The sequence below is a fragment of the Manis javanica genome, chromosome 4 (assembly GCF_040802235.1).
Source record: "Manis javanica isolate MJ-LG chromosome 4, MJ_LKY, whole genome shotgun sequence".
In the NCBI taxonomy this organism is placed as follows: Eukaryota; Metazoa; Chordata; class Mammalia; order Pholidota; family Manidae; genus Manis; species Manis javanica.
The window spans coordinates 741,974-769,320 of NC_133159.1; the positions used below are offsets into that span (position 1 = coordinate 741,974).

Here is a 27,347-nt window from a genome sequence, read left to right on the forward strand (position 1 = left end):
TACACAAAAGTAGGGCAGATGGAGCTGCTGGCAGTGTGGTTTTAGAGCTCCTCCTAAGGCAACGGCTCCCCAAACTGCTTGCTCAGATTCACCCGCGAAGTTTTTTGAAGACCCAACTCCCAAGGTTCCTCCTAAAACCTATGGAGGCTGATAGAATGAAAAAAATCTTACTATCTCAATTTAGTCTTTAGTCTTCAATGTCCTGAATCTCAGGGAAGAGGACGGAGGAGTGTGTTCATCCCCATTTGCTGGGCAGAAAACGGAAAATGTAGACCGTGACAAGACATGAGGACGAGAAAGGGTGCATGGAATGGGGATGTTTTTCCTCCCAGAATAAAATGTTTCCTTCCCGTATCCAAGCTCTCTTGGTTCCTGAGTTACTGGTGATCGGAAAACCTTTTCTTTACTCTCTTCATGCTGAAAACTGGTGAAAGCAACAGGAAACCGCCCTGGGTCATTTCAGCAGCATGAACACAGCAGAGTCACACAGGGAAGAAAAGTACACATTTGACATTTATTGTACTTTTGCAGAGCAAGAGTCAGATAATTGCTATCATGGTGGATTAACTTGGACAAAAATACCCAGGAAGCATCCATAGGATTAACTGTACAGCATCAATTTATTACTGTAGTAGAATAGTGACTATTTAACGATTTTTTAGAAATAACTAGTGACATAAACACGGATAGGTGAAATACAAAACACGATAAACATTCTGTACAATGTACTTCTAGTTTTCCATAGTTTTGTTTGGTATAAAGCAAACATAGTTTGGCTCTGACATAGATGATTACTGACAGAATTTTCAAGTTCTTCAGTGTGGGAAAGTCACCCTACCTGTGGCTCTCAATGTGAAGTTCAAACACCCCCTGGGCAGGTTCAGACTAAACTTATACATCTCTGAACAGACTAGAAATAGCAAATTGGCTGAATGTCACTTTTCTTCAAAATTTGAAAACTGAGAAACAAAAACACTTTGCCAGTTAGAACATTTCCAACTCAGTTTGGACATCTGGACATGGATCCAGTGACCATCAAACTCAGAATCAGAGCCCTCAGGAAAACTGGAAGAAACACTTGGGTTGAAGGTTTTACACCCTGAGCTGTGAGGTGAGCAGCCGACCCCAGTCGACACAACCTCACAACTCGGCTCTTGGCTCCTCCAGGACAGAGAATAGGCGGATCCACTAGCGGAGCCACGACATTCTTATTTATAAACTAGAAAAGTGAAGGTCCCAGCCACGGCAGGTATATATTTTGGGAAAGAACAGAGCCCTTAGTACAACACTGGTCTAAGACGAAAGAGGGGAAGAGGATCTCTATGTGTAATAACATCCTGATTTAATTTTTCCCGGGGAAACAGTGAAAACACTTCCAGGCCTTAGGAAGCACATCACCCGGTCAGAGGGAAAACACCTGTAATCCCCACAGCCCATCCTGAGCGGCCACCTACGGGGGAATGTGACGCAGGAAGCAGAACCCGCTGGTTTGGGGAACAGCTGAGAACTGCAAGCACAGCTGCATCTGACTGCTGTTCTTTGTGTGGCACTTTATTTTTTACTGTTTGTGATTCACCACGTTTATTTTTCTAAAATTAAAGACACATTTTGGATTGTGCAAGAGTATCCTCAGCTTTCCCAGGCAGATTTCTTCAGTGCCAATATGCAGGAAATTATGAATATCAGAATTTTAAAAAGTTTTTTTAATGCTATTTGGAAGTGGAAGTTTCCTTGAAGTCAGAGATCTGCTGTCTCTACAGATGGACATAAGCAAGCAGATGACCTGACTTGTAAGCCTGGTTCAAGTGTGTTTCCAAAGGCATGGAAAATAACCCTGGACACGAACTGACCCAGGGTAAGCAATGCCCCCACACCAACATTGGGAATGGGTCTGTAACAGCTCAAGAGTAGAACATGCTACCAACACCACTAGACAGACTTAAATGAAGGGCACACCGTGTCTATATGTCAAACCAATGGCCAAGCCAGGATATGCGTGTCTGTGCCGTTCTGGAATGCCCTCGCAGGGGGCAGTGCGGAGAAGAGACAGGATTAATGGACAGAAGGGGAGCACATGCGAGGGCGGCACCTCGCACAGCCTGTGTCCCTTGGCCTCTCCACCTGGGATGAGGAAAAAAATCCCCAAAGCAGCTTTGCTGGAAATTGCCTTGCTGATAATTTAGGGAGATATTCATTTTATTTCTGATCCTAACATTTAGAAAATCAAAACAGGCTGAAAGTGGTAGGGTGGAGGGAGGGGCATGTCACAATGTGCAACTTCCTACTTTCACGTGAGTAATGGGAACTGGAAATCCCCGACAGTACTTAGAGACGGTGGTCATAGATCTGAGTACACGCCAATGACAAAGCCTGTGGGAAGGCCAACTTGAAAATCCTGCAACAGGGTGACCAGAGACGCATCTCCTGTCTGTTCACATACTGCTGTCAGCAGCCACATTCTTGAGGAGAGAGGCAGGAGCCCATCCATGGAAGCAGTGCCTTCACGCTGGTCCTAGGAGGTCAAGGCACCATCCCACCACCCTGCCACCTCCAACAAATCCACTTTAGTTTTATTTTTGGGGAACAGAAACGTGAAGAATGTCAAGTGAAGGTGAGCTTATTATGCAGGTGCCTGCCTGTCCTCTGGGTGCAGGAGGTCTGCTTTGAAGAAAGGTTGTTTGCAGTTTAAAAGGCCTCATTTTAATCCATCACCACAGCAAACTTTCAAGTAAGCAGAACTTAAGATGTGATTATTGCTCTTTGTTCCCAGGAGACCTGATCTCTAGGAGGGGCTGTTTTTATGTTTTCCGGTTGAGAAGCCAACTGGAGAACCAGTGAACAGATAGGTAGTGGGCACTGAGGCCCAAGACTGCAGGGCAGGATGTGAGGTTTCAGGAACCATTCCTCAGTCAGCTCACTAGCCAGCAGGCTGACTTCAGATGACCTCATGGCCAGTCCACCAAGCTGGGCTGCACCTGACCAGGCCCAGGGCTCAAGCTCGATGTAAAGGAGAGGATCTCAAAGCCTGGCTGGTGGCATACCTGCACCTATCAGAGATCCTGCCAGGATGTGAGGGGGAGACTAGGACAAGGGCGGAAGCCTCAGCCCTGTAGGGTTCCACCCTGGCTAGGTGTGCTGCCCGCCCCAGGAGGGCCTGGGGCTTGGGGTGCATCCCAGAAGCCACCTTGCCTATGTTCCCTTTTAAAAGCTATACTGTCATTTTAAATGCAGTGTAAGGAAAACCAGGAACTTGGCATTTTTCCCAATGCTCCCTCTGCTCTGCGTTCACCAGGGAGAGTCTTGACACTCCCCTCAAAGAGACAAAGGTGCAGCTCCGAGCAGCTGGGGAAAGCCAGGTGCAGCTAGCTGCAGGGAGCCCTTCAGCACAGCCCATCCACATGCATCCAGCACTAAAGGGAACGTTGGCGTCTTCCCCCAGGAGCGAACACCTCTGATGTGTCCTTAGCTTTCAGGCCAGAGATCACCACATCAGGGTCTGGGTGGAACCCCAGCCACAGGTGAGGGAAGAGACCCCCGGGAGGTGGGGCACTTCCCTCCTGTGAGTGACCTTTCCCTAAACGATACCAGATGCTGGCATCTCTGGGGAGGGGAAGGGAGAGGGCACCTCAGGTGGAAAGGTGGGAAGGCCGGGGCCCACACCTGCCCCTGGTTTCTGCGCCTGACATTCCCCTCGTCCCTTCTAGCCCATGGTCTTGTGGGCTGCTGTGGCCTGTGCCCGGGCAGTGGGCACCTTGGCCCTCTGTCCCAGCACAGCCCTCTCCCCAGACAGATGAGGAATGTACCTTGGTGGCCTCGGATGGCCGGTGTGGGGAAGCTGAGTTCTCTGCCGGCACGAGCGGGGAAGGGCGTCCATCGGCACCTGGACCCAGCTGTGGATTCAGTTGACCCCAGTGGTTGTCACTCAAGAGAATTCTGGCCTGGCCTGACTGCAGCTAGGCCTGTGTGCCAGCGAGGGACATACAGAGGACGTCCTGGGGCCCCACGCCCCCTGCACGGGTGGGAGGCAGTTTTCACATTACTAGGAGATGGCTCAGTGGCAGCTGGCTCTGGACTATGCCCTAGGGAGCTGACATCAGGCATCAGTGTTCAAGGTGCTGTTTGTTTTGACAAAACCCAAGAAAGGGCAGGAAAGGCCGCACACGCCATGGCCTGGTCTCCTGCGCCTGTGACCTGGGGAGGCTGGGCATCCCCATGCCTGGTGTCTGGCGGGAGACGAGGGGAATCCCACATCCATGAGCAGGAGAGCAGCGGTGGGTGCCTCGGGGCCCCTGGGCACCGCTCAGTGGTGCGGTCTGGGGTCCTTGGGGACCAGGGGCTCTGTACTGCCCTCAGGGCTGGGGGGCGTGGCCAGGCTCTGCATGGCCTCCCGCTGGCGCTGCTTGGCCTTGTTGTACATCAGGACGCCGGCCGTCACCAGGACAGTGCCGATGGCCGACAGGCTGGTGACTCTGTTGCCAAAAACTATAATACTGAGCCAGATGGACAAGGCGTGCTTCACGGTGCTGGCGACGCTGCAAGGACAGGAGGACAGTCATGGTCCCGCAGCTGGCAGAGGCCGAGCTGCTCTGGGGCACACAGAGCTGGGCAGCGAGCGCTCGGGGCCGCCTCCTCCCCTTCAGGGGCACTTTCTGTCAGGGAAGTGCCGCATGGAAGCAGGAAACGTTAGCAGTGCGCTCTCATCTTCTAGACCTAACACTCGGCCCCACTGGCTTTTTTTTTTTTTTTTACTGAAATACTTGTAAGTAAATAATAGATGTGATGACATTTTAGCCCTGAAGGCTGCAGCTTACTCTCTAAACAATGAGAGAACTTCCGGCATACCTGCAGTTCCGTTCAGGCACCCAGGAGAAAAGTGAGCCCTTATGGAGGCCTGTGCCTCCAGCCCCGGGACTTGTACAGTTAATATGAAGACACCCCAGGCATTGACAGTGTTACCTTTTGAGTTGGGATTATGGCTAACTTAAACTTCATTTTGTGCCTTTCCTGCCTTTTCCAAACTTCCCATGAGTAAGTATTGCTGTTCTAATATGAAAAAAACCATAAAAACATCTATTTCCTATCCTTTTTTGAACCATCATTAATGATTACTGAGAACCAAAGTTTGGGGAATACGTGGAAACAGTCCCTGGCCCAAAAAGAAACAAGGGCGCGTGGCAGAGAAGTGGCACCCCAGGCTTCAGAACAGAGTCCCAGTATTCCTAGTGGTCTCTGGGCCCCACTGTAGGGGTCGAGGTGAGGGCCGAGCAGAGCGCAGAGCCAGCGTGACTGGGACCGCACGCAGGTCTGCTCCTGGACTTTGGAGCAGCAGGGTAGCACGGTGCTCACAGTGGGCTCAGGTGACGTCAAGTCCTTCCCAGGCTCACCTGGGCCAGACTGAAAGGAGCAGAGAGGAGTGAGAACTGGCCAGCAGGGGCCATGCGTGTGCACCTGGGGAAGCTCAGGCTGCTGGTGCAGCCCTGTGGTGCTCAAGAGTGGCATGACCCAGTCAAATCGACTGCTGTCCTCATATCTGGGGACACCCTGCTTCTCCAGGGACAGTTTGGAAGTTGGGGAAAAGGACTGATGACTTGCACAACAGCGTGAGGTGGCCCAAGCTGCTGACACCACTGTCTGGGTGTCCAGGCCTGCTGGTGACACCAGCTCGTTCCTTTCTGTTGGTCACCAAAAACTCTCTAGGCTTTAAACGGAGCTCTCCCTAAACCCCTCCAGTACCTGAGTGTCCAGACCTGTGCCATCCAATATGAGAGCTGATGGCCATGTGTGGCTACTTGGATTTAAACTGAGTAGAATTAGGTAAGATAAGAATTGAGTTCCTCACTGCACTCACTACCTGTCAGGTGCTCAGCAGCCACTTGTGGCTCACGGCTCTATCCTGCGCAGAGAGGAGAAAGCGTTCCCTTATGGCAGGGACCTCACTGGTAGTCCTGTTCAGACAGAAAAACACTACAACCCTGTGCAAACTTCTATTCTAATGCAAAGATTTCTAGTGGAGGTTTCCCTAAAAATCAACTTCACACACTTTATTTACCATTTGTATCTCAAACAGCACTAATAGAAAACAGCCTAGTCATAAGGGCACATGCCCAGGGCCATCACAACACATTTGCAATCACAAGTTTTTTTTATAAGATAGCAAGATTTAAAGTGTCCTCTGCAAGCAACCTGGACATTGTGTCTTGGGAGTCGCTGCACTTACCTGAAGGTCACTGGGGAGATTTTCCCCATGAGCGCGTATGCTGTGACGCTCTGCAGATGGAACAGCACACCGTCCACCAGCAGAAGCAATATGACATCCTGGCTGTACCTGAAGCTCTTCCCGCTCCTCCCTATCACCGGCAAGTCCTGTGTGCCAGACAGAAACGGTGCCCTCTGTCCTTCCCCCACCACAGGAGAGCTCAGTCACACGTGCCCACTGGTCTGGGTGAATGGCACTGAGGCACTTCTAGGGTGGTCACTGAGCAGCATTTATCAAGATGGACAAGTGCACGTACACACAGCCACCAGCCTGTGGTGAGATGCTCGGCAGCAGTCATCACCAGGGAAACGCCGATGAACCAAAACCAGGAGGCATCACCTCACACATCAGGGCGGCCACCGTAAAAGTAAATTCAAACATCGGAGCACATGGGAGATGTCTGTGCTTAGCTGGCAGGTGTGAAAGGGAATGGCTCGGAGGGTCCTCAGAAAAATCAAACACGGAACTACCATGTGAACGGCAGGCCTCCCCCAGGCACCCTTGGGACTGAAGCAGGGCCCCACGCCCACAGCAGCACGCGACACTACCAGGCGCCTGCGGACGGATGAACGGGTAAGCGAGGCCCATCCCACAATGGAGAGACTCTGCCGCCTATGAAATGTGGAGGGGCCCTGAGGACACCCTGCCCAGTGAAGCGAGCCTGTCACAAGTACTGCATGACCCCACTTACATGAGGGACCAGGAGGGTCAAAACCAGAGACAGAGGTAGACTGGGAGTGTCGGGGCTGAGGGAGGTTCAGACACACCTTCCCCCAAAATGCTGCTTTGGCATGAGGTAAAGGTGATTGAAAAACAGCAGGTGTGTGACAGAAGGGCGCACTGAACGCTTTTTCTTCCTGAAAAGTAGGAGACAAAACCCCCAGGGGGAGGACATGCCCCCGGCTGCAGGAGCGGTACACAAGCTGGTGCAAGGGCTTGCCGGCCTTCGGCTGCCAGGGCTGGCGCCTGTCCGCACGGCCTCTGCCCAGCCCGGCGTGGAGCACTGGGGCTGCCCCTTTGGGCTTCATTTCCTTATGTGGGCGCCCAGGTATCGAATAAGTCTGTGCTCCTTGTGTCCGGTCTGCTGTCAGCTTGATTCTCAGGCCCAGCCAGAGACCCTGGAGGGAGAGGTCAGGTCTCCTCTCCAGTGGGTGGGAGTTAGTGCTTAACAGGGAGAGAGCTTCATTTTGACATGACAAGAAAGTTCTGGTGATGGAAGGCAGACGGGGCTGCACAACAGTGGGAATGTGCTTGTCGCACACTTGGAAACAGCCAGAACGTTAACTGCATGCCACATGTATCTCACCACAATAAAAATAATATTAGGTATGCATATTCTTTCAACTGACTGTTCCAATTCCTCAAATGTGTTCCAGAGAAACACCCTTATGTGCTAACATGACAGAAGTGCCCTGAGAGGTGTGTGTCGCAGTGAAGAGCCCCAAGCAGGTGGGCATCTGTCACCAGGTGTGTGGCTCAGGCAGGGCCACGCTCTGGAGCGCAGCAGTAGGACAGGGCAGTCTAGCAACACTTGGGTTAAAAAAGGTCTGCAGAGATGTATACATACATTTTTATAGGTCAATGGGGTCACACCACATGCGGGTGTGTGTGCTGTTTCCAGCCACAGACATGCCTAGAAGGGGCTTCTGGGAGCAGGCCTGGGAGGGGTTGGGAAACACCTGTCCTGTCTCCTGTGCTGCACCCCACTGATGGTTCCACAGTGGGCACATGCTGTGTCACAATGATAAACAAACAAGTCTAAAACCCTCCCACAGAATTTCAAGAAGCTGCTCAGCCAGCCCCACACACCCTGCATCAGAGCCTGCAGGCTTGGCTTCCACTTCCTCCCCCTCATGGGGCTGACTCCACCAGCCATGCCCCCGCAGGCTACCCATGTGACCTGGAGGGCTAAACGATCTGCTCCTGATTTGCTAATGATCATCGGCAGCCAGGCGCCAAGCAGCGCCCACTCCCAAACTCACCAAGAAGACCCAGGCTGGAACCAGCATCACCACAGCAGCGGCACTGGTGTAGAACTGCAGCTCCGCAGCCCTGAGGGGACAACGGGGCACCTGACATCCCTGCATGGTAAGGCGCCTCACGGCAAGTGGCACAGCGCCTGCGCACACAGGTTTATTTCCTCCCAGGTGGCAAGGAGGGCCTGTATGAGCAGAACCAGCCGACATGGCTGCTGGGGGAGGAACGGCAGCCACTGACGAGCTTGTCACTAAGGAGCCTCGACAGGGCAGCTCCAACAGGTGTTTTTCTTCCAAATTTCAACAAAGTTCTTTCAAAGGCTACCTGAGCCAGACTGAGGAAGATGCCAGGCCTACAGGGCATTCTAAACCCCCAACTGGGCATCGAATTGGACAGTTCATTTGTCAATACTTACGAGAACCTGTATTTGTCCCCACTGAGGAGCTTTTTCGAAAAAACATTTTGCAGACTAGAATAAAGAAAAATAGAGGTCACCATCAGTGTGAGGAGTCAGCACGGAGCCACAAGAAAACAAAGCGTTCGTGTCCTCCCAAAGAGCAGTGGGGCCACACCCCAGGGCCCACCACTGCGGGGAGCTGGGCTGGTTGGATGTACCCGGGTATCACTTCACAGTGAGGGGCGCCATGCCTGTCTTCCACATACAGATGGGGGGGCCAAGGCACTTGGGTTGGGTGACATGCCTGAGGTGACCCACCCTTGGGTGTCAGGTATCCAGAGGCCCTGCTCTAAGTGCTGCTCAAAACCCCGCTCTGAAGCACGAGTTCCCGGAAGTCGGCAGGTGCCATGGGCTGGGCAGTGAGTGGGAGCAGGAGAACAGGACAGTCTCCACACGCAGAGACCCCAGGACAGTGTGGGTACAGCTCCTGGGCAGGGCAGCCCGCCCGTGGGAAAGGAGACATGGCCACAGAGGAAACTAGACAGTGTCCAGCTTCCCAGGAACCACAGCAGCTGGTGCTTCAGCTAATGGCACTGCTCCCTTGACTCCAGAACCAGGGGGGTTGTTTTTAGTGCAAAAACTCAGCCGTGGATGAGGTTAGACAGAAACCCTCACCACTGGGACTACAGACCCAAATAATGTGTGGGCAATACTTGGCCAACACAGGTCAAGAGCCTTCAGAGGCGCCTGGGGACCCATGTCCCTCAGGAATTTACGCTAAGGGACAGTCAGAAATTTAGGCAGAGACGTGTGAAACGACGTTCCCTGAACATCTACACAAAAAAATCAAGTCACGGCACATCTGCGAGGTGAGCAAGGGGCCGGCACGTTCACAGGACCACAGGAGCAGCAAAGGTGAGCACAGGATGCATTGCGCTAGGGCTCTAGGGGCCACAGGTGCCGGGGGGAGGCCTGGAGGGAATGCACCTAAATGTGAGACGCGCATTAAAGGTAATTTTATGCTCTGCTAGCTGTGTCATTCAAAACCGCGAGATCAGCTGTTTCCCATCAGCGGGCACAGCAACGGTAGCCGCCAGAGACCCTCCGCGCCACCGCTGCTCTTTGCAGAAATGCGGGAGCCACTGGTAACTCTGCAACAACAGGTTTTGCAGAGGCATAGGTGTGGACTCCAACACACGCTCTGACGTGAGAGCCTGCCTCTCCAGGCTCATCCACGCAGTAGGTGGGGTGTCTGCCCCTCCTCCCCACCACAGGCCCAGGAACACAAGCCCATGTGCCAAGTGCCCTGCCCATCCTCTGCGGCGGCCACACAGGAGGCCCTGAGTTCTGCTGTGCTTTATTAGACTGAATGCCGCCTTCACACCCCTGCGCTCAGCACTGATCAGCTCACTGCATCTCTGCGATGACTTTAGTATCAAGTCCATGCATAGGCAGAATTCCACTCATTTGCTGAGAAAAAGTTGCCTCAATGGGATACTTACTACTTTGCTCTTCAGGAAAAGTCAGCTCTAATGTCACTATCTTTGAATTACGGGACACAACTCTGAGTTAACCTGGCTCTAAACATCCATATTTGCAGGAAGAAAGGGCCATCTCTCGAGCATGTGTTTCCACGCTCTCCATGACTCACCAGTCCATGATGTTGGTGGACAGCGCGGCCGAAAACCCCAAGATGTTGAAGCTCATCTCGGTCGCTGTGCACAGTGCCAGGCCTGCCATGACTGGGATGAGGGAGAGGTTAACCAGCAGACCTGGTGAGGGCACCACACACACACACACAGGGGTGGGGGGGTCAGCCTGCCCGCGGCTAACCCCTCCTGGGGTTGCGGCCTACCAGAGCTGCACTCCAGTTCATACACACACAGATCAGATTCTGTGCCACAGTGGAGGGAAAACAGAGCAAACCAAAGCCCAGGCCTGTAGATATGCCCGTCACCCTCACCCCAACCCCTAGGCAGCTGAGGCCATGTCCAGGCCATTCTACTAAGAAAGGGAAAACGGGGGTGGGCGGGTGCTTCAGCGCCTGCATACAAGGCTCCCTGCTGCGCGCTCGCCTCTGTGTTTCATTCTGAACCCTTGATCCAAATGGGAAGCACACCTGTTCAGCGCGAGGGGATCACATTCACTCTGGAGCTGGCTTCGGGTCTCCCCTCTCATAACTCTGCTGTAATTTCAGGTGACAGCATTGGATTTAGTTTGGAATTCAAAGCAGATGAGGGCATGGGCCCTCCTGTGTAGGGACAGAGGTGTGGCCCCCAGATGCCCTGTGCTGACCCCACAAGATGATGGGGTCCTGAGGCAGTGCTGTCCGGAGCAGCAACTCGACGAAGGCGGTAGCCAGAGACCTGAGGAGAGACCTACGGGCTTCCATAGCTGTAGGCTTGGTAGGGAGGAAGCCTGGCGTGCTGGGCCCGCTCTGCAGGTGTCCTCCCAGCACACGATCATTTGGTTCTTGTCCTCTGGGCTGCCTGGAAGTTTCTGTTGAGTGACGGACTCCGTGGTCAAAACCCACCTCAAGTCAGGAGCCTTGAGGGCTGCTGCTGCTGCAGGCGCAGGTGGGGCAGGCGCCCCCACCCAAGGGCGCCCACAGACGTGGGGCCCAAAGGACACCGGGGCAGCCAGAGGCGGCTACTGCTCCAGGGTCCGCAAGCGCCTCTGTGGGGAGGGGACCATGCACTGCAGCCACTTCTCCGTGTGGCTCTGGGCTCTGAAATCGTGGCCCCTCGTGTCCTGATACCTGGCCATTCCCTAGTGCCTCCCCACAGGTTTCTTTTTGCTAAATTTTATCAAGATTTTCTAATTGTTCTCAGCAAGACAGTTGATTTGCTACAAGATCCACTGCAGGTGGAAGCCACATCATGTATTAAAATCACTTGAAATAAATCCTTCCATGCAGAAGCCGTGGCTTGATATGCTCCCAGACTCACTTGTTCCCAGTTGCTTATGACTCAGTAATTGCCACTGACACTGGTGTCACCCTGTCTCGCCGCCTCCTAGGACCTTGTGCAGCTCGTCCATGCAGAGTCCAGCTGAGTCCCTGGCCTCAGCCATTGTACCCCCTCCCCCAAGGAAGGTAGTTGTCCTATTTTAAGTTGTCATTATTTACTTAATTGAAGCAAATACCTACCTGCAACTGTATCTATCAGTTCTCCTGTAAGGTAAAATATGCATCACATGTATTATTCTGCATGTGACTTGTTTTCATGGAACAATAACAGATATGCTGCTTTTTAAAAGGCTGGTTGGTAGGAAAAGCAAAATGTGCGTGTAACGTGCATCTGGTAACAGCCTGACTGTCATTAAGGTTGGAGACTTATAAACAAATCCAGTTTGCTGAACCCTGCGGAGGACAGAGCAGCACAGCTAAGCAGCAGTGAAGAGCAGGCGCTGCTTGGGAGGAGGGGGTCAGAGGACCTTGGGGAGGACCCAAGAAAGGTCAGGGGTCCAGGAGCCGCACATGCTGGGGCCAAGCCACCCTTGTCACAGGCACCACCTCGCAGGTGTGGAAGATGGTCTCACCTTCCTGGGACGGCCTGTGGCTACCTGCGTGTCCATCCTCTACCCAGACCCTACCATCCTGCCAGCGGCAATGCCTCTGACCCGTGTGTCAAAAAAACATTCCAGAGAGAAGGAAAGCGTGTGCCCTCCTGGAGGGGAAGCCCAGTGCCGTGGCTGCCCGGAGCAGCTCCCTGGCAGCACTGGCTGTTGGGGGAAAGGGGCTGACCGCGTTGTCCAGGGCCCACGGGAGGTCCACTCACCTGTGTACTCGCCCAGGATCATCCGGGACATGATCACAGTGAAGATGGGGGCAGAGCTCTTCACTGTCTCGGCAAATGAAACTGCCACGTTTTTCAGGCTGACCAGCCCCAAAACCACTGTTGCAAACCTAAGAATAAGTGGGGTGTTGCTGGGGTGCTTGGTCTGCCTGCGGCTTGGTCCACGGTGTCAGCCAGGCTGGGGTCACACAGGGCCACCCTCCTGCCCCTCCCCCCTCTCCCCGCCCTCCATGCCCTTTTGGGGATGTCTTGGGCCCGGACCTCCACCCACCCACAAGGACTTCTGATGCTGTAGCTCCCAGAGAAATGGAGGTGTGTTACTCCCAAACTATGATTAAGTGAATTCATGGCTGCTCCTGAAAGAATCTAATCACATCTACACAGCATTATGATCCACAAAACCTACAATGTGTGCTGTCCTAACATGTAGGCAGCCCTTATGACTTCATGGTTTGCGTTGGAAGCACACCCACGACCGCCTGACTACAGCACCCATCACTCTTAGTGATGGGATGGGTATTTACATACAGGCACACCTCGAGATACCTCAGGCTGGGCTCCGAAGCACTGCGATAAATGAGTCAAATTAAGTGTTCCATTCCCCAGTGTGCATGAAAGCTGTTTCTGTTTCCGCCAGACTGCAGTCTATTGACCTGTGCCAAAGCAGCACTGGGTCTGAAGGACAATGGCCCACCCGCATCGAGAACACCTCACTGCTAGCGAATGCTGCCTGAGCGTCCAGGCAGTCCTGATCGCTGGTCACAGAGCCCCAGACAGATATAAACACCACGAAAAAGCTGAAAATGTCATGAGAACTGTCCAAATGTGATTCGGACGCAAAGGGAGCAAATGCTGTTGGAAAAATGGCGCCAGCAGAACTGCAGGACGCAGGGCAGCCACAGCCTCCGGTGTGCAGGCAGTGCGGCGTCTGTGAAGAGTGGCGAGGCGAGGTCTGCCTGTGCACGGAGGGGACCCTCAGCCCAAGCGTCAGGTCCATTACCTCATCAGACCCACCAACAGCATGGTCATGGTGAAGTTGGGCGGGTAGGAAAGCCGGCTTTTGTGCTGATATAAACAGCAAGGAACGAATATTTTGACACATCCAATGAACGTAGTTGACAGCATCTGCACGGCCCCTGAAGGGAGATGGAGAGGCCGGCCTGAGGAGCGGGCACTCCCTTCCTGCACACAGACAGACCACCTGCCACCCACACCCCCAGGCACACCTCAGGCAACCCCTGTGCACCTCTGTGCCTGGCAGCTTGACCCGCAAGCACGCGGGGCCCCGACAGCAGGGGCCGGGTTACCTAGCATGCTGGGCTCCCCCTCGAGCAGAGACAAGATGTACTTGTTGAGAAAGAGCGTGCAGAAACTGAAGAAGAACCACAGCGCGAGGTAGAGCAGGCCGCGGGCGCTCCACACGCCCAGGTCCGACTCGATGACAGTGGTCTCCGTGATGGTGACGGTGAGCGTGTGCTCCTCGGGGCTGCTGCCACTCTTGGCGAAAACAATCTGCTCACTTCGGGGGCCGAAGAGAGAACCCCAGGTGAGGGCTGGCTTCCCCCTGGGCTTCTCCTCGGGGCCGGGTGCCAGCTCTGCCAGGGCTTGGGGGTTAGCTGAGGACGCCATGACACGGCGCTGCAGGCACTTTTATCTCATTGGCGACAGCAGCATGGAGAGGCGGGGAGCAGGGACCCCGACGACAAGCCTCTGCCCGGCAAAGCGCCAGGGTGTGAGCTGAAAATCTAATACAGGGAAACATGACAGGGACTGTGAGTATTTTACAAGTTTTCATCGCCAATTTAAAATAACTTCAAAAACACAAGTATGGAATTCTGGCCTGTCCCACCCGTGTGTCAGCCCACAGCCCTGCGAATGGGGTGCCAAGAGCCCCGGGCCTGTCCCTGAGGTGAGGGCTCCCTTACTCCACCCGCCGGCAGGCCCTGTGAGAACTTGCCTTGAAAATACGACGCCGCACTCTGTCTGCAGCCCTGGTGCAGAGAGCCCTCTGGCCGACCCCACCCGGGTGCCTCGTCCATCCCGGTGTTCTCCCTCCGCTCCAGGGCAGGATGTGAGACCCTGGCCCTGCAGAGCCCCCACCAGACGGCTCCTCTTGGGCTTGGCTGAGCCCGACCCGGGCCTGGGGCCTGGGCTGCCTGGTCCCCGAGGTCACAGGGCTCTGCGTTTCCTCTTCATTCTGGGGCAGCTGACACCTCCGAGCAGCGGCCACGGCCCAGGGCCCTCTCCTTGCGGATCTTGGTCCTGTCTTTTCACATTTGCTGGCTCTCCCATGCCCACAAGTGACTTCACTGTTTACCTAGTGTTTGGAGTTGTTCTTGGCGGGAGAGCTGGGTGGCCGCTGTCAGGACACCGGTTCAGCCCACCTGCCGCGGGTCAGGTTGCTGCGGGCATTGCATTTACTCTCATTTTCCCTTCAACCTTTTGATTCCTTCTTTACATCTGTGTTGGCTGGTCTCTGGCAGGTCATCGCCCAAAGACCTCCAAAGGGGACCCTGGCCCTCCCTGGATCATTCTCGGAGTCCTTGACAGGCCCGCCCCGGTGGCCCCTGTGCACCCCAGCTTAGACAGGCTTGGGGCCTGCCTTTGCCCGGTGCCCAGGGGTGTCACTGGCCCAGGACTGATGTCAAGCTACTCTCCAGACAAACCCTGCAGCATGGGACCCCCCACCTGCTTGTTGCTCAGGCCTACGGTCATGGCTACTCAAGTAAGTCCCCCACGTGAGGTCACAGGCTAGATAAGTCAGAGTTGGGGTCTCCTGAGCACGTGTTCTTCAAGTTCTGGCACTGAGATGGGTCCCAGTGACAACTGCTGCCTGTCTGAGGAGGGGTGAGTCCTTCCCCAGTGACATCAGACCCAAGGCCCTGGGCTGCCCGGCAGCCACCACAGGCTCACTGCTAAGATCTCCCTCGGTGTCCAACAATGGGGGCTCTTTTATTTGGGGGCATGGTTATGCATCAGAAAGGATGCCCTCATGTCTGAACCCTACCTGCTTGGTGGGTGGAGCTGGCTGCACTGCCTGGCCGGGGGTGCCAGCTCCTCTCCCCCGCCAGCCCCACCCTGGGAGGTGCACACCACCACCTGCCAGCCGAGGCTTCTGCTAGGCGCTCAGGCAGCCCGCCCCATGGCCCTGCTCATCTGCCTTCAAGTGAGTGTTCAGAAACCCCTCAGACGAACTCACGGCTTTCCCACTCCCGAAGCCCGGCTCCTACTCTGCTTCCAGGCTGGAGCCGCACAAGAGAAGATGGGGGCTGTCCTCCCCCACCCTGTCTTTCAGCTCCAACATCCCTCGTCTGTCCATCCAGTGCACTTGCTTTGCCCAGTCACACTGCCACAGCCCAGTGAGCACCCATGTCTCTCCCAGGCTGTTCACATGCACCCCGGCCCTTGGGACTCTAGGGCAGCCTCCCCAAATGCACCACAGATGCGTGGGGTGCACCTGGACCTTCTCTGGGCTCCCACTGCCTGGGCAAGGACAACTCCCCAGTCCCTCTGGGCACCACCATGCCAGGCCATTCAAACACCCACTTCTTCCTCCTCACCAGCCCAGCCCCCCAATTTTGTTTGGGGCAACAAGTGGTGGGAGATAGACCTCCAGGGCTCTGGAAAGCTAGAACTGGGCAAATCCTGAGCTGGAGACGTGGGAAGAATGGGCGCCTATCCCCAGCTTCCCCTGCTGGAACACAGCCTGGCTGCAGGAGGGGTGAGATGCAGGACCAAAGCCCACAGGGTCCCTAAGAGCAGAGACAGAGCATCTGCATCCACGGGCCCAGACAGCACCTCCTGGCCCCTCACTCAGGAGCCACAAAACCTGGTCTGTGGGCACCAGCATCCTAGCTCCCGTCCTGCAGCTGGACTCTGGCCCGGGCCTTGCTGCCCCCCTCTCTCTCCTGGACCCCACTCTTTGTGTGGGCTCTGCCTCCCTGGCAGGGCTACATCCTAACACCCCCAACATTACCAGATCTCAGGGTCTAACATTACAAGGTACCCTACAACCACCCGTTTCCAAAACCGAATCTTTTTACAGGACAGGGGGTTGATGCCACACAAATATGCCTGAGGCCCAGGAAAGCTACCCCATCCCCTTTCCTGTTACAAAATGAAGCCTGAACTCAAACTGCATGCTTCCCAGTACACAGGGGGCCACCCAGCTCTTCTCCACTGAATTTCCACCTGAAAAAGTCACAGCGCTCGGGGAGAACTGCTGCCAGCCGCGGGTCCTCATTCTCCCTCTATAGTCGAGGAACTTGCTAGGTCAATGCCAGGCTCCCAGTGAGGAGCCGAGGGCCGCGGGCACTGGGCACCGGGGCCTAGCACTGCCTGCTTTCACCTTTGCTCAGTCAGAGATTTAAGGAACCAGGAATCACCCAGTGGCCATGAACGCATCCTCCTGTGCACAAAGACCTCCAGCAAGATGCTGATTTTAAGGGAACAAAGACCCACCCTCACGGCTCCTCTCTCAAAACTGGGTAAGTTTGCTACACAAACTGACCTGCTCAGCTCACAGAACGCGCAGGCTGTCCTCACTGTCTTCCGGGCCCTGGGACTTGCCCACGCCACAGCGGGCGCCCTGCGGGTCTGCCCCACCACCCTACTCAGCCTCGGCGTGGGTGGGCCCCCTGCTCTGGTTCCCGCTCTCCTGCCTCCGTGGTGCTGCACCCACTCTCCCTGGGTGCTGTGGCTGGGAGGCCACGAAGGGGAGCAGAGCCCTTTCCTGCCTGAGCTGGCAGTGGCTGTTGACGGCTCTGCCTAGACCAGTGAGGTCAGGGAGCCACGGGTGAAGCCAAAGCATCGGAGTGGCTTGTAGCTCCTTGGCTGACCCTCACGTGCAGCCAAGTGAAGAGCCACTGCGCGGGGCCAACCCCACGGAGGCACCCGGTTCTAAAACTGAAGGAACAAAATAGCAGCAGACTCACAGACTCCAACAAGAGACTAGCAGTTACCAAAGGGGAGGGGCGGGGGAGGGTGGGTGGGGAGGGAGGGAGGGAGAAGGGGATTGTGGGACATCATGATTGGTGCACATGGTGTGGGGGGGTCATGGGGAAGACAGTGTAGCTCAGAGAAGACAAATAGGGCCTTCGAGGCATCTTACTACGCTGATGGACAGTGACTGCAATGGGGTGGGGGGGGGACTCGATAATATGGGTGAATGTAGTAACCACATTGTTTTTCTTGTGAAACCTTCTTAAGAGTGTGTATCAATGATACCCTAATTAAAAAGACAGAAAGAAAGAAAAGAAAACACCTGAGAGTGCGAATGCAAACAGATTCCAAACCAAAACGGTCAGGATACGACCCTCGAGAGTCACTGCAAGTGACAGAAGACAAGGAAAGAAGAGCCCAGCAGGCCCTTGGCTGACGCTGACACAAGGACAGAAAACAACATAATACCAATAACGCTAGAGACGCAGAACTGAAGCCTTCGGCAGCCATCCAGAGGGCCTCAGCCACGTGCCAGTGGGTGAATCTTAGAACTGTCAGAGCACCAAAATGGCAAGACTGAATCATAGAAGGAAATAAACAATAAGGTTCCACAAAATGCTGTTAAATATGCCAAAGCCCTATATACTGTTTAGAAATAAAAACATTGAAAGCTCTGAAGGAGCTCAGAACAGGGAACTCAGGCCTGAGGCCATCTCACCACGGAGGCAGCCCAGGGAAAGTGCATGCATGCAGAGGAGGTGTGGGATGTGTGCAGGCAAGCACTGTTATCTCCTAACTGTTCCGCACGCTCAAAACTTACACACGGACAAGAACCCCATCTACCTCAAGGAGTATCTGTGGTCAGAAGCAGCATCTCCCAGGCTGACGTCCTTGAGCCACGGGTGCCCCCCAGCACCTACTGAGGGGCTTGTTTACACTTACACAAAAGCCCACTCAGTAAGGGCCAAATCTGCTCTTATGGACTCAGATTTCAAGCTGGATGACTGCAGTGAAGGAAGGAGGTGGCCGTGGGGCTGGGAGGGGGGAACTGGCAGCCAGCCCAGCAGGTGTCATTTGCCAGCCTGACCAGCCCCTCCCCACCCAAAGGGGCCTACTCTGGGTGGTCCAGCCCAACTTCAGAGCATGAGGGTCGCCCAGCCAACCCAGGCTGCCTCCCCGAGCATCAGCCCTTGGTGATGAGGTCTAATCCAGAGCCCGAAACGTTCAGTGTTGGGTGAGTCTACACTTCTGGCCTCTTCCTGCACGCAGGGAGATGGCAGGTGCTGGGGACCCAGAGACCCAGGCATGCACAGGTTCCATCAACAGACCAAGGTTCCTGTCCACCCAAGTCCTGAGCCAGGTTCAGGACGGACACTTGGGCTGTCGGGAAACAACAGCCCCAGGGCACAGGGATGGCTGGCCCCTTCCCCGGACAGCTGGAGGGTCAGGAGCCCACTAAGTATGCATGGCTTCCACATCAAGTCCAGACGCCTCTGGTGTCAGAGCAAGGGGCTTTGAATGTCTTAAAAAATTAAAGTCGAGAAAACCTAATATCTATCCTCCTTAAAGTTTTCCAAAAAGTAGAAGAGGAGGGAATACTCCCAAACTCATTCTATGAGGCCAACATCACTCTACTACCAAAACCAGGCAAAGACCCCACAAAAAAAGAAAATTACAGACCAATATCCCTGATGAACATAGATGCAAAAATACTCAACAAAATATTAGCAAACCAAATTCAAAAATACATCAAAAAGATTATCCATCATGATCAAGTGGGATTTATCCCAGGGATGCAAGGATGGTACAGCATTTGAAAATCCATCAACATCATCCACCAGATCAACAAAAAGAAGGACAAAAACCACATGATCATCTCCATAGATGCTGAAAAAGCACTCAACAAAATTCAACATCCATTCACGATAAAAACTCTCAACAAAATGGGTATAGAGGGCAAGTACCTCAACATAATAAAGGCCATATATGACAAACCCACAGCCAGCATTATACTGAACAGCGAGAGGCTGAAAGCTTTTCCTCTGAGATTGGGTACCAGACAGGGATGCCCACTCTCCCCACTGTTATTCAAATACTTCTGGAGGTCCCAGCCACGGCAATCAGACAACACAAAGAAATAAAAGGCATCCAGATTGGTGAGGAAGAAGTCAAACTGTCCCTGCTTGCAGATGACATGATATTGTACATAAAAAATCCTAAAGACTCTACTCCAAAACTACTAGATCTAATATCTGAATTCAGCAAAGTTGTGGGATACAAAATTAACACACAGAAATCGGTTGTATTCCTATACACTAAAGATGAACTAGCAGAAAGAGAAATCAGGAAAACAATTCTGTTCACAATTACATTAAAAAGAATAAAATACCTAAGAATAAACCTAACCAAGGAGGTGAAAGACCTATTCCCTGAAAACTATAAGACACTCTTAAGAGAAATTAAAGAGGACACTAATAAATGGAAATTCATCCCATGCTCTTGGCTAGGAAGAATTGATATTGTCAAAATGGCCATCCTGCCCAAAGCAATCTACAGATTCAACGCAATCCCTATCAAAATACCAACAGCATTCTTTAATGAACTGGAGCAAATAGTTCTAAAATTCATATGGAACCACAAAAGACCCCAAATAGACAAAGCAATCCTGAGAAGGAAGAATAAAGCAGGGGGAATTACACTCCCTGACTTCAAGCTCTACTACAAAGCCACAGTAATCAAGACAATTTGGTACTGGCACAAGAACAGACCCACAGACCAGTGGAACAGAATAGAGAGCCCAGATATAAACCCAAGCATATATGGTCAATTAATATATGATAAAGGAGTCATGGACATACAATGGGGAAATGACAGTCTCTTCAACAGATGGTGCTGGCAGAACTGGACAGCTACATGTAAGAGAATGAAACTGGATCACTGTCTAACCCCATACAGAAAAGTAAACTCAAAATGGATCAATGACCTGAATGTAAGTCATGAAACCATAAAACTATTAGAAAAAAACATAGGCAAAAATCTCTTGGACATAAACATGAGTGACTTCTTCATGAACATATCTCCCCAGGCAAGGGACACAAAAGCAACAATGAACAAGTGGGACTATATCAAGCTGAAAAGCTTCTGTACAGGAAAGGACACCATCAATAGAACCAAAAGGCATCCTACAGTATGGGAGAATATATTCATAAATGACAGATCCGATAAGGGTTGACATCGAAATTATACAAAGAGCTCATGCACCTCAACAAACAAAAAGCAAATAATCCAACTGAAAAATGTGCAGAGGAGCTGAACAGACAGTTCTCCAAAGAAATTCAGATGGCCAGCAGACACATGAAAAGATGCTCTACATCGCTAATCATCAGGGAAATGCAAATTAAAACCACAGTGAGATACCATCTCACACCAGTTAGGATGGCCACCATCCAAAAGACAAACAGCAACAAATGTTGGCGAGGACGTGGAGAAAGGGGAACCCTCCCACACTGCTGGTGGGAATGTAAATTAGATCAACCATTGTGGAAAGCAGTATGGAGGTTCCCTCAAAAAAGTAAAAACAAATACCATTTGACCCAGGAATTCCACTCCTAGGAATTTACTCTAAGAATGCAGGAGCCCAGTTTGAAAAAGACAGATGCACCCCTATGTTTATCGCAGCACTATTTACAATAGCCAAGAAATGGAAGCAGCCTAAGTGTCCATCAGTAGATGAATGAATAAAGAAGATGTGGTACATATACACAATGGAATATTACTCAGCCATAATAAGAAAACAAATCCTCCCATTTGCAACAACATGGATGGAGCTGGAGGGTATTATGCTCAGTGAAATAAGCCAGGCGGAGAAAGACAAGTACCAAATGATTTCACTCATCCGTGGAGTATAAGAACAAAGAAAAACTGAAGGAAGAAAACAGCAGCAGAATCACAGAAGTCAAGAATGGACTAACAGTTACTAAAGGGAAAGGGACCGGGGAGGATGGGTGGGGAGGGAGGGATAAGGGGGAAAAGGGGCATTACTATTAGCACGTATAATGTAGGGGGGGGGCACGGGGAAGGCAGTACAACACAGAGAAGACAAGTAGTGACTCTATAGCATCTTACTACACTGATGGACAGTGACTGTAATGGGGTATATGGGGGGGATCTGTTGATGGGGGAGTCTAGTAACCATAATATTGTTCAAGTAATTGTACATTAATGATATAAAAAAAATCAGCTCAAAATCAGCAATCAGAATTAAAAAAAAAAAAATGAAAGTCGACTGTGAGATGTCTGCTCCTTCCCGACAAGACTCAAAGTCACACCCAGGTTTCCCAGCTATAAGTCCAGGAAGAGGAAATCCTGGTGCAAAATACCTCTAAAAATCGAAATCAGTCAAAGAGAGAAATAAAGTTTAAAATCCGTTCATTGCTCACAAACTGCAGTCTGGGGCTGTTTCTCTTTCCTGCTCCAGCAGAAGCCAAAACCTGGCCACTGCCTTACCTCTCAGGTACAGATAAGCCCTCCATGCCCAGGTAATTACCCACTGATATGGAGATGGACTTCTCTCCACCCCTGTGAATGATGCAAATGCAGTAAAATCATACTTCTTTCCACCTCTGAACGCCTACTGATATGCAGATGTACTAAAGCCAGACTAGATATTCTGGAAATGTTCAAATTTTACCCATATCAGCTGTTTGACAGTTCTCATTTTGTCAGGCATAAACCTGCTTAGAGGAGGAGGAACGCAGGGAGGCAAGAATCTCAAAGGGGGCGAGGCCAGGAGAGCTTAGAACAGGTTCAGACGCCTCAAGGAGGCTCCCAGGTGGAAATAAGGAGGGATCACCGCTGAAGGACGACTCCGGGCCCACGAAGGGACGAGGCTCCTCGCCTGTGACGGAGGCTGCTGCCTTCCAGGAGGGAGATCAGAGAGCCTTCTCTGGGGAACTCACCATTAAAGGAGAGGCCTTGGGACTGAAAATTAGGGCCCCAAAGAGAGGCCTCGACAAAAAAATGCAGCTGAGCAGCCCCTTGGCTGCTGGTCAACCCCCAGTGCCTGCATCAAGAAGAGGACAGGAAACCAGAAAAACGGAAAGTGGGAGAGACGAGAGAGAAGAAAGGGCTGAAACACTAAGAGCCTGTCAGCCAGAAGCTGTTGTTCAAAACCAAGCAGAAAAGACCCCTTGTCAATCAAGACCAGGACAGCAAAAGCAAAAATCTCAGTGGGCCTCCAGCTTCAGCCTGAGGGCAGTCGGGCTCCCAGGAAGCCCTGACTCTGATGGGACCATGCCACAAGCAGCAAGGGGAGCCCAAGGTGGGTGGGCTCCTCCAGGTCCTGCTTCAAGTCACACCCCGCAGGCAGGCGATGCCTGGGAGAAAAGCTTCCACAATTCAGGTCTGAGGACCTTTGCCGATGAAGATCAACTGACAAGGATCAAAGATCAAAGATCAGCCCACTGGGGAGGAACAGCTGCCTGGTGCTCCAGGGGAGGGGCAGACAGAGCCCTACAGCAGAGCCCAGGCGCTCAGCTGGACCGGGCACAGCCATGAGGACAAGCAAGCCACAGGTCTGTCAGGAAGAGACACCTGGGATGCAAAGGGGGTGTCTGGAGATGAAACACAGTGGCTAAAATAACACGGCACATCTGCACTGTCTCAAACCACTTCTCTACAAGATGTTAACTAATTACAAGGGGGAAAAGCCCAAGTTCACCTAGGTTTACTGGCAGAATGCCGCCCCAAATAAGTGATTGGAGCTGAAGTGCCAGAAATGCGACACAGACACGCTTTTCCAGCCTGATGCACCACTGAGGTTTTCCTGCCACAATGCATGACCACAAATCTAATCGTGAGAAAATGTCTGGCAAATCTAAAAGTATGCAGGTCACAGAAGCTGAGGCCCGGAGGAGACCCAGGGGACATGGCCGGCCACTAATGTGTGGGGCCACACACCAGAGAAGGGACCCGAGGCTGGATACCGTCTGCAGACTGGGTAACGGTTCTGTGTTGACACTCAGGTAGGAAACAACACTGCCACTTGACCACACCAAGTCGTACTAAGATCACATGAGATGTCAGCATCAGCATCCAAGGTCCGGATCAGAGGAACCCGTGCACTACCAGTGGAGCCCTCACGGAGTAGCGCGGTGGTCATGGAGGGCAAACACCCCCCCCACGCGCCAGCGGCTCCACCCAGAGGTCATCCTGCCCAAGCCCACTGCAAGGAGCACATGATGGAGCCCAGAGCAGGACCGCCCTTGTCACAACAGCTGCGGAAACGCAGCTGCCAATCCACAGAAGAACCAACACGAATGGTGGGATTTTCACACAGTACAATGCTGGACGGCAGCAAGAATGAGCGACATACTGAGCTGAGTGACACACGGGTCTTCTCAGCACGCATGATGGTTGATCTGATGAAACCAACATTTATCATCGGTAATTAACCTGGACTTAAATACTGAACAGAACACCCACTCCAGGCTGCAAAGAAGACCCTTGGAGGCTGTGCTGAGCTTAGACGGCCCTACTCACCAGCGTCCTGGCTGGGATCACAGCGGCCTCCCAGACTCTGACTCGTGTTTCCACAGCCCATTCTTCATTCTTGGCCCATGTGATTCAAGTGGCTTTCAGCAAAAAGCAACTTTTATCCTGCAAAAGAGTCAAGTTCAGCAGCCCTAATCTGACAATAAAACCTGACGTCAAGAGCCAACAGCTGGCCTCACCCATTTGCCCAGAAACAAGGCTGAGTGTGCTGGTCATGGGGCACATGGAACACTGGCTACACCCCAGGTCACTGGTGATGACGGTCTGAGCTACAACCCTCTCAGATTCAGCACAGGACTAAACCACAGCCTTTTCTGCCCAGCATGGAGTAGGTGGCTAATAAGCTGCCTTTGCTGGGCCAGGGACGGGCTCAACCTTTCTGCTGCCTGGAGCTGTTCTTGGCATGCACATACGTAGGACTAAATGGAAGCCAGGTGCTTTGAAATGTAGTGACACTTTGCAAGAAACAAACCTGTGACATCTTTACTAGTTTGAGTGCCGCACCACGTGACATGGCCCAAGCTGGGGTCCAGCCTCTGACAGACCTCAAGGTGAGGGCCTCGGGGCCAGCTGGGAAAGTGCCAGGGCTCTAAAACAGAGACAAAAGCCATGGGTGCTGCCAGTGCCACCTTGGCACCTTCCCCACTGAGGTAAAGCTCACCTGGAGGTTAGTAAAAATAAAGATGCCAATTTTCCCTCATCAGTTTTGCAGACCCCTCAATTCTAGGACCCACTGGCCCCAGGTCAAGAACCCCTGATTTAGAACAAACTCGAGATGTTCTCAAACACTTGATGAGGAAATCTAGATTGTTTCACACTGTCAGCAGGGTATTTTACATACAATGTACCAAAAACATATACATTTTATACACTGTAATTCAGAAATTCCACCTCTAGGAATTTATCCAAAGAAGCAATCCAACAAAGGGTCTTATGTAGCTTTGTTCTTAAGAGGGAGAAGCTGCACAGTATCCAAGTGTCCAGCAAAGAGTTTGTAATGTTAGGCAGGAAAATAGATATGAGTGAGGTGGGACGAGAAAAAGGCCAGGAAAGCCCACTAAAAAGACCAAGTTAATCAGTTAAAGCTCAAAAAGTCAAGAATAACTTAGCCTGGAGTGTTTGAATATTCCCCAGATAAAGGAAGGTACCTCAGCACAGCCCATGTCTTTTTTGTGTTAATCATACAGGCCCAGCTTATTTTTTAACTTTACCTATATGCTGTTTTTTTTCTCCTTCTGGCCCAAATCAAGTAGTTTGTAACCTAGGCAACTAATTTAGCATGCAGGCCCAGCCTTAAACTACATAGTAATAGGCAGAAAGGAATCCATCTTAAAGATTGTATTTTAATACCCAGGAAGTTAAGAAGTAAGATTCTTAACTTACTCTTTAGCAAACAGACAATAACTCAGCCCACCTTGGGGGCTGGGCAGGCAGCCTGTTTGACATGCTGCCAGACCAAGATTGCTGGTGTCTATCCCAGGGAGAAATCAGAGCAGGAAGTTCCTTAAGTTAATTCTAAGTATTCAAAGACCACTTAAATCTGCAACCCCAGCCCTTAGTCACATTTCTGAAGAGTCCTTACAAGGGAGAACCCCCAACCTTTCGGGGCGCTCCTCTGAGGTCACACACACTTTCTAAGTGTGTAACCTTTTAATCTTAAACTTTCTCTTTCCAAACCTTTCAGGGTGCCTCTCCTTGCTGAGGTGGCCTGTACTTTCTCTCTCCTTAAGTAACTTTAAATAAAACAACTTCTCTGCTTCACTGTGTCTCTGCCCTTCAATTCTTTGTCGCAGTAGAGACAAGGACCAAGGAAAATACACACGTTCCCCCAACAGTAATACACTCTGGAGCAGGTGGTCACATAATGGGACACTGAGAGCATTACCAAGGTAACACACTGTAGTCAAGTCATACAGGTTTGGACAAAAAGTTTGTCACAGATCGAGCGCAGTCACAGGGCCTCAGTACAGTACGTTCTGACCCAGAGTACAAACGGTTCAGAAGAACGGACACCAAGTTACCAACTGTGCTCAGCTCTGGGAAGTGGAATAGAAAATCTGGTAAAATGACATTTTTTTCCCTTCTCTCCGTTTTCTAATTTGTCTACATTGAAAATGAATTTCCTTAATGTTAAAGCCTTCTTATTTTCTTTCTCACCATCCCTTTACATTGTTTAAAACTGTTTCATTCTATGTTTCTTGCAAGTTTAACTATCTTTGATAAAGTATATCACACTCCACTAAAAAACAGTAAATTCTAAAAAGCCACTGAACAAAGATTCCATCTCTAAATAGAAGCATGTGTTTTTTATTTATGTCAAGATGGACAATGTGTTCAAGGCCTCAGAGCACGCCAGAAATTACCTGGCTAATCTACGGGGCCCACGAACCATCTGACCGCTGGAGGAAAGCGCTGGGACCCACTGGGCATTTTCAACCCGACTTACAAAATAATAGTCGGCTGGAACTAGCGCTCGGCAGGACGTCAGCCATTACATAATTCCGTTTTCTAACATCCTGGGCAGAAAAAAGGCCAAGCACAATGAATCCGTGGGCCAACTTGCCAGGCTCCCGCAGATGAGGGGCTTCACTAGTTCCTTCCCGGACGGCGGCCCCTGCGGTCCAGGGCCACGGCCGCCGCCGGGACGCCCCGGTCCGGGGCAAAAGCCAAGAAGCCCCAGACAGCGGACCCCGCCCCGCCGCCGCGCGTGGAGCAACCGCGGCGGCCTCTCGAGGGCGGGCTGCCCGGGGATGCGGCCGAAACCCTGGCGTCAGTTCACAAGGCGTCGCGGCTACGCGGCCCCGGACCCGGGAGCGACCCGGACCCCGCCCGCCCCGCGCCTCGGGGGCTCCACCCACCGGCCGGTGCAGGTCCCCGCGCCGTCGGGCCGCTGGCAGCTGCACCCCCGCCCACGTCGGGGCTTAAGGGCGCACGGCTTTGGGGCGGGGGGCGCGCCGCGGGCCGGAGAAGGCAGGCGCCGGGGGCAGCGGGTCCGCGCGAGGCCGAGGCGTGAGGAGGGGCATCCCGGGCGGAGGGCGGGCCGGTAGAGCAGCGCCTCACCGTGGGGCGGCCAGCCTCTCTCCGCCCCCTCGGCGCGAGCAGCCCCGCGACGCGCCCCCCGCACGCGGAAGTGCTCGCAGCCGGCCGGAAGCGAGGCGCGGGAAGTGACGTGCGCGGAGCCGGCCGCAGCTCGCCGCCGGGCTGGGCCCGCTGCCCACTGGCCTGGGCGCCCCTTCCGGGACGCAGCCCCCGGCGCGCCGGGGGAAGCCAGGGACCCGGCTCCCGCGACCGCCCGTCGTCCCAGTCCGAGCCGTACCACCGCGCCACTGGCGGGGGAAGCCGGCTGACGGCGCCACCTCGGCCGCCACATGGTCAGTCCGGACCCCGCCACAAGGCCCGGCAGCGGTGTCCGAGGCAGCCCCCAGCC

General features: G+C 52.9%; 1 protein-coding gene across 14 annotated transcripts; it reads right to left on the reverse strand.

Annotated features, from left to right (window-relative positions):
- Positions 1-494: 494 nt before the first annotated feature.
- Positions 495-27,115, reverse strand: SLC35E2B (solute carrier family 35 member E2B). Of its 14 annotated transcripts, none has more exons than XM_073233011.1 (12): positions 26,981-27,115; positions 26,367-26,436; positions 24,393-24,509; positions 23,909-24,025; positions 13,735-14,172; positions 13,428-13,563; positions 12,410-12,537; positions 10,282-10,402; positions 8,649-8,702; positions 8,239-8,308; positions 6,218-6,363; positions 495-4,532 (listed from the first exon to the last, which is right to left on the reverse strand). In XM_073233011.1, the coding sequence occupies exons 5-12, from the start codon at positions 14,054-14,056 to the stop codon at positions 4,301-4,303; spliced, it is 1,209 nt and encodes a 402-aa protein (XP_073089112.1). In that variant the 5' UTR covers positions 14,057-14,172; positions 23,909-24,025; positions 24,393-24,509; positions 26,367-26,436; positions 26,981-27,115; the 3' UTR covers positions 495-4,300. The 14 variants fall into 14 exon arrangements, with proteins under 14 accessions (XP_073089112.1, XP_073089123.1, XP_073089109.1 ...); XM_073233022.1 differs by having other exon boundaries at positions 10,282-10,372; positions 26,779-27,047; XM_073233008.1 differs by having other exon boundaries at positions 26,779-27,045.
- Between the last annotated feature and the right edge of the window lie 232 nt (positions 27,116-27,347).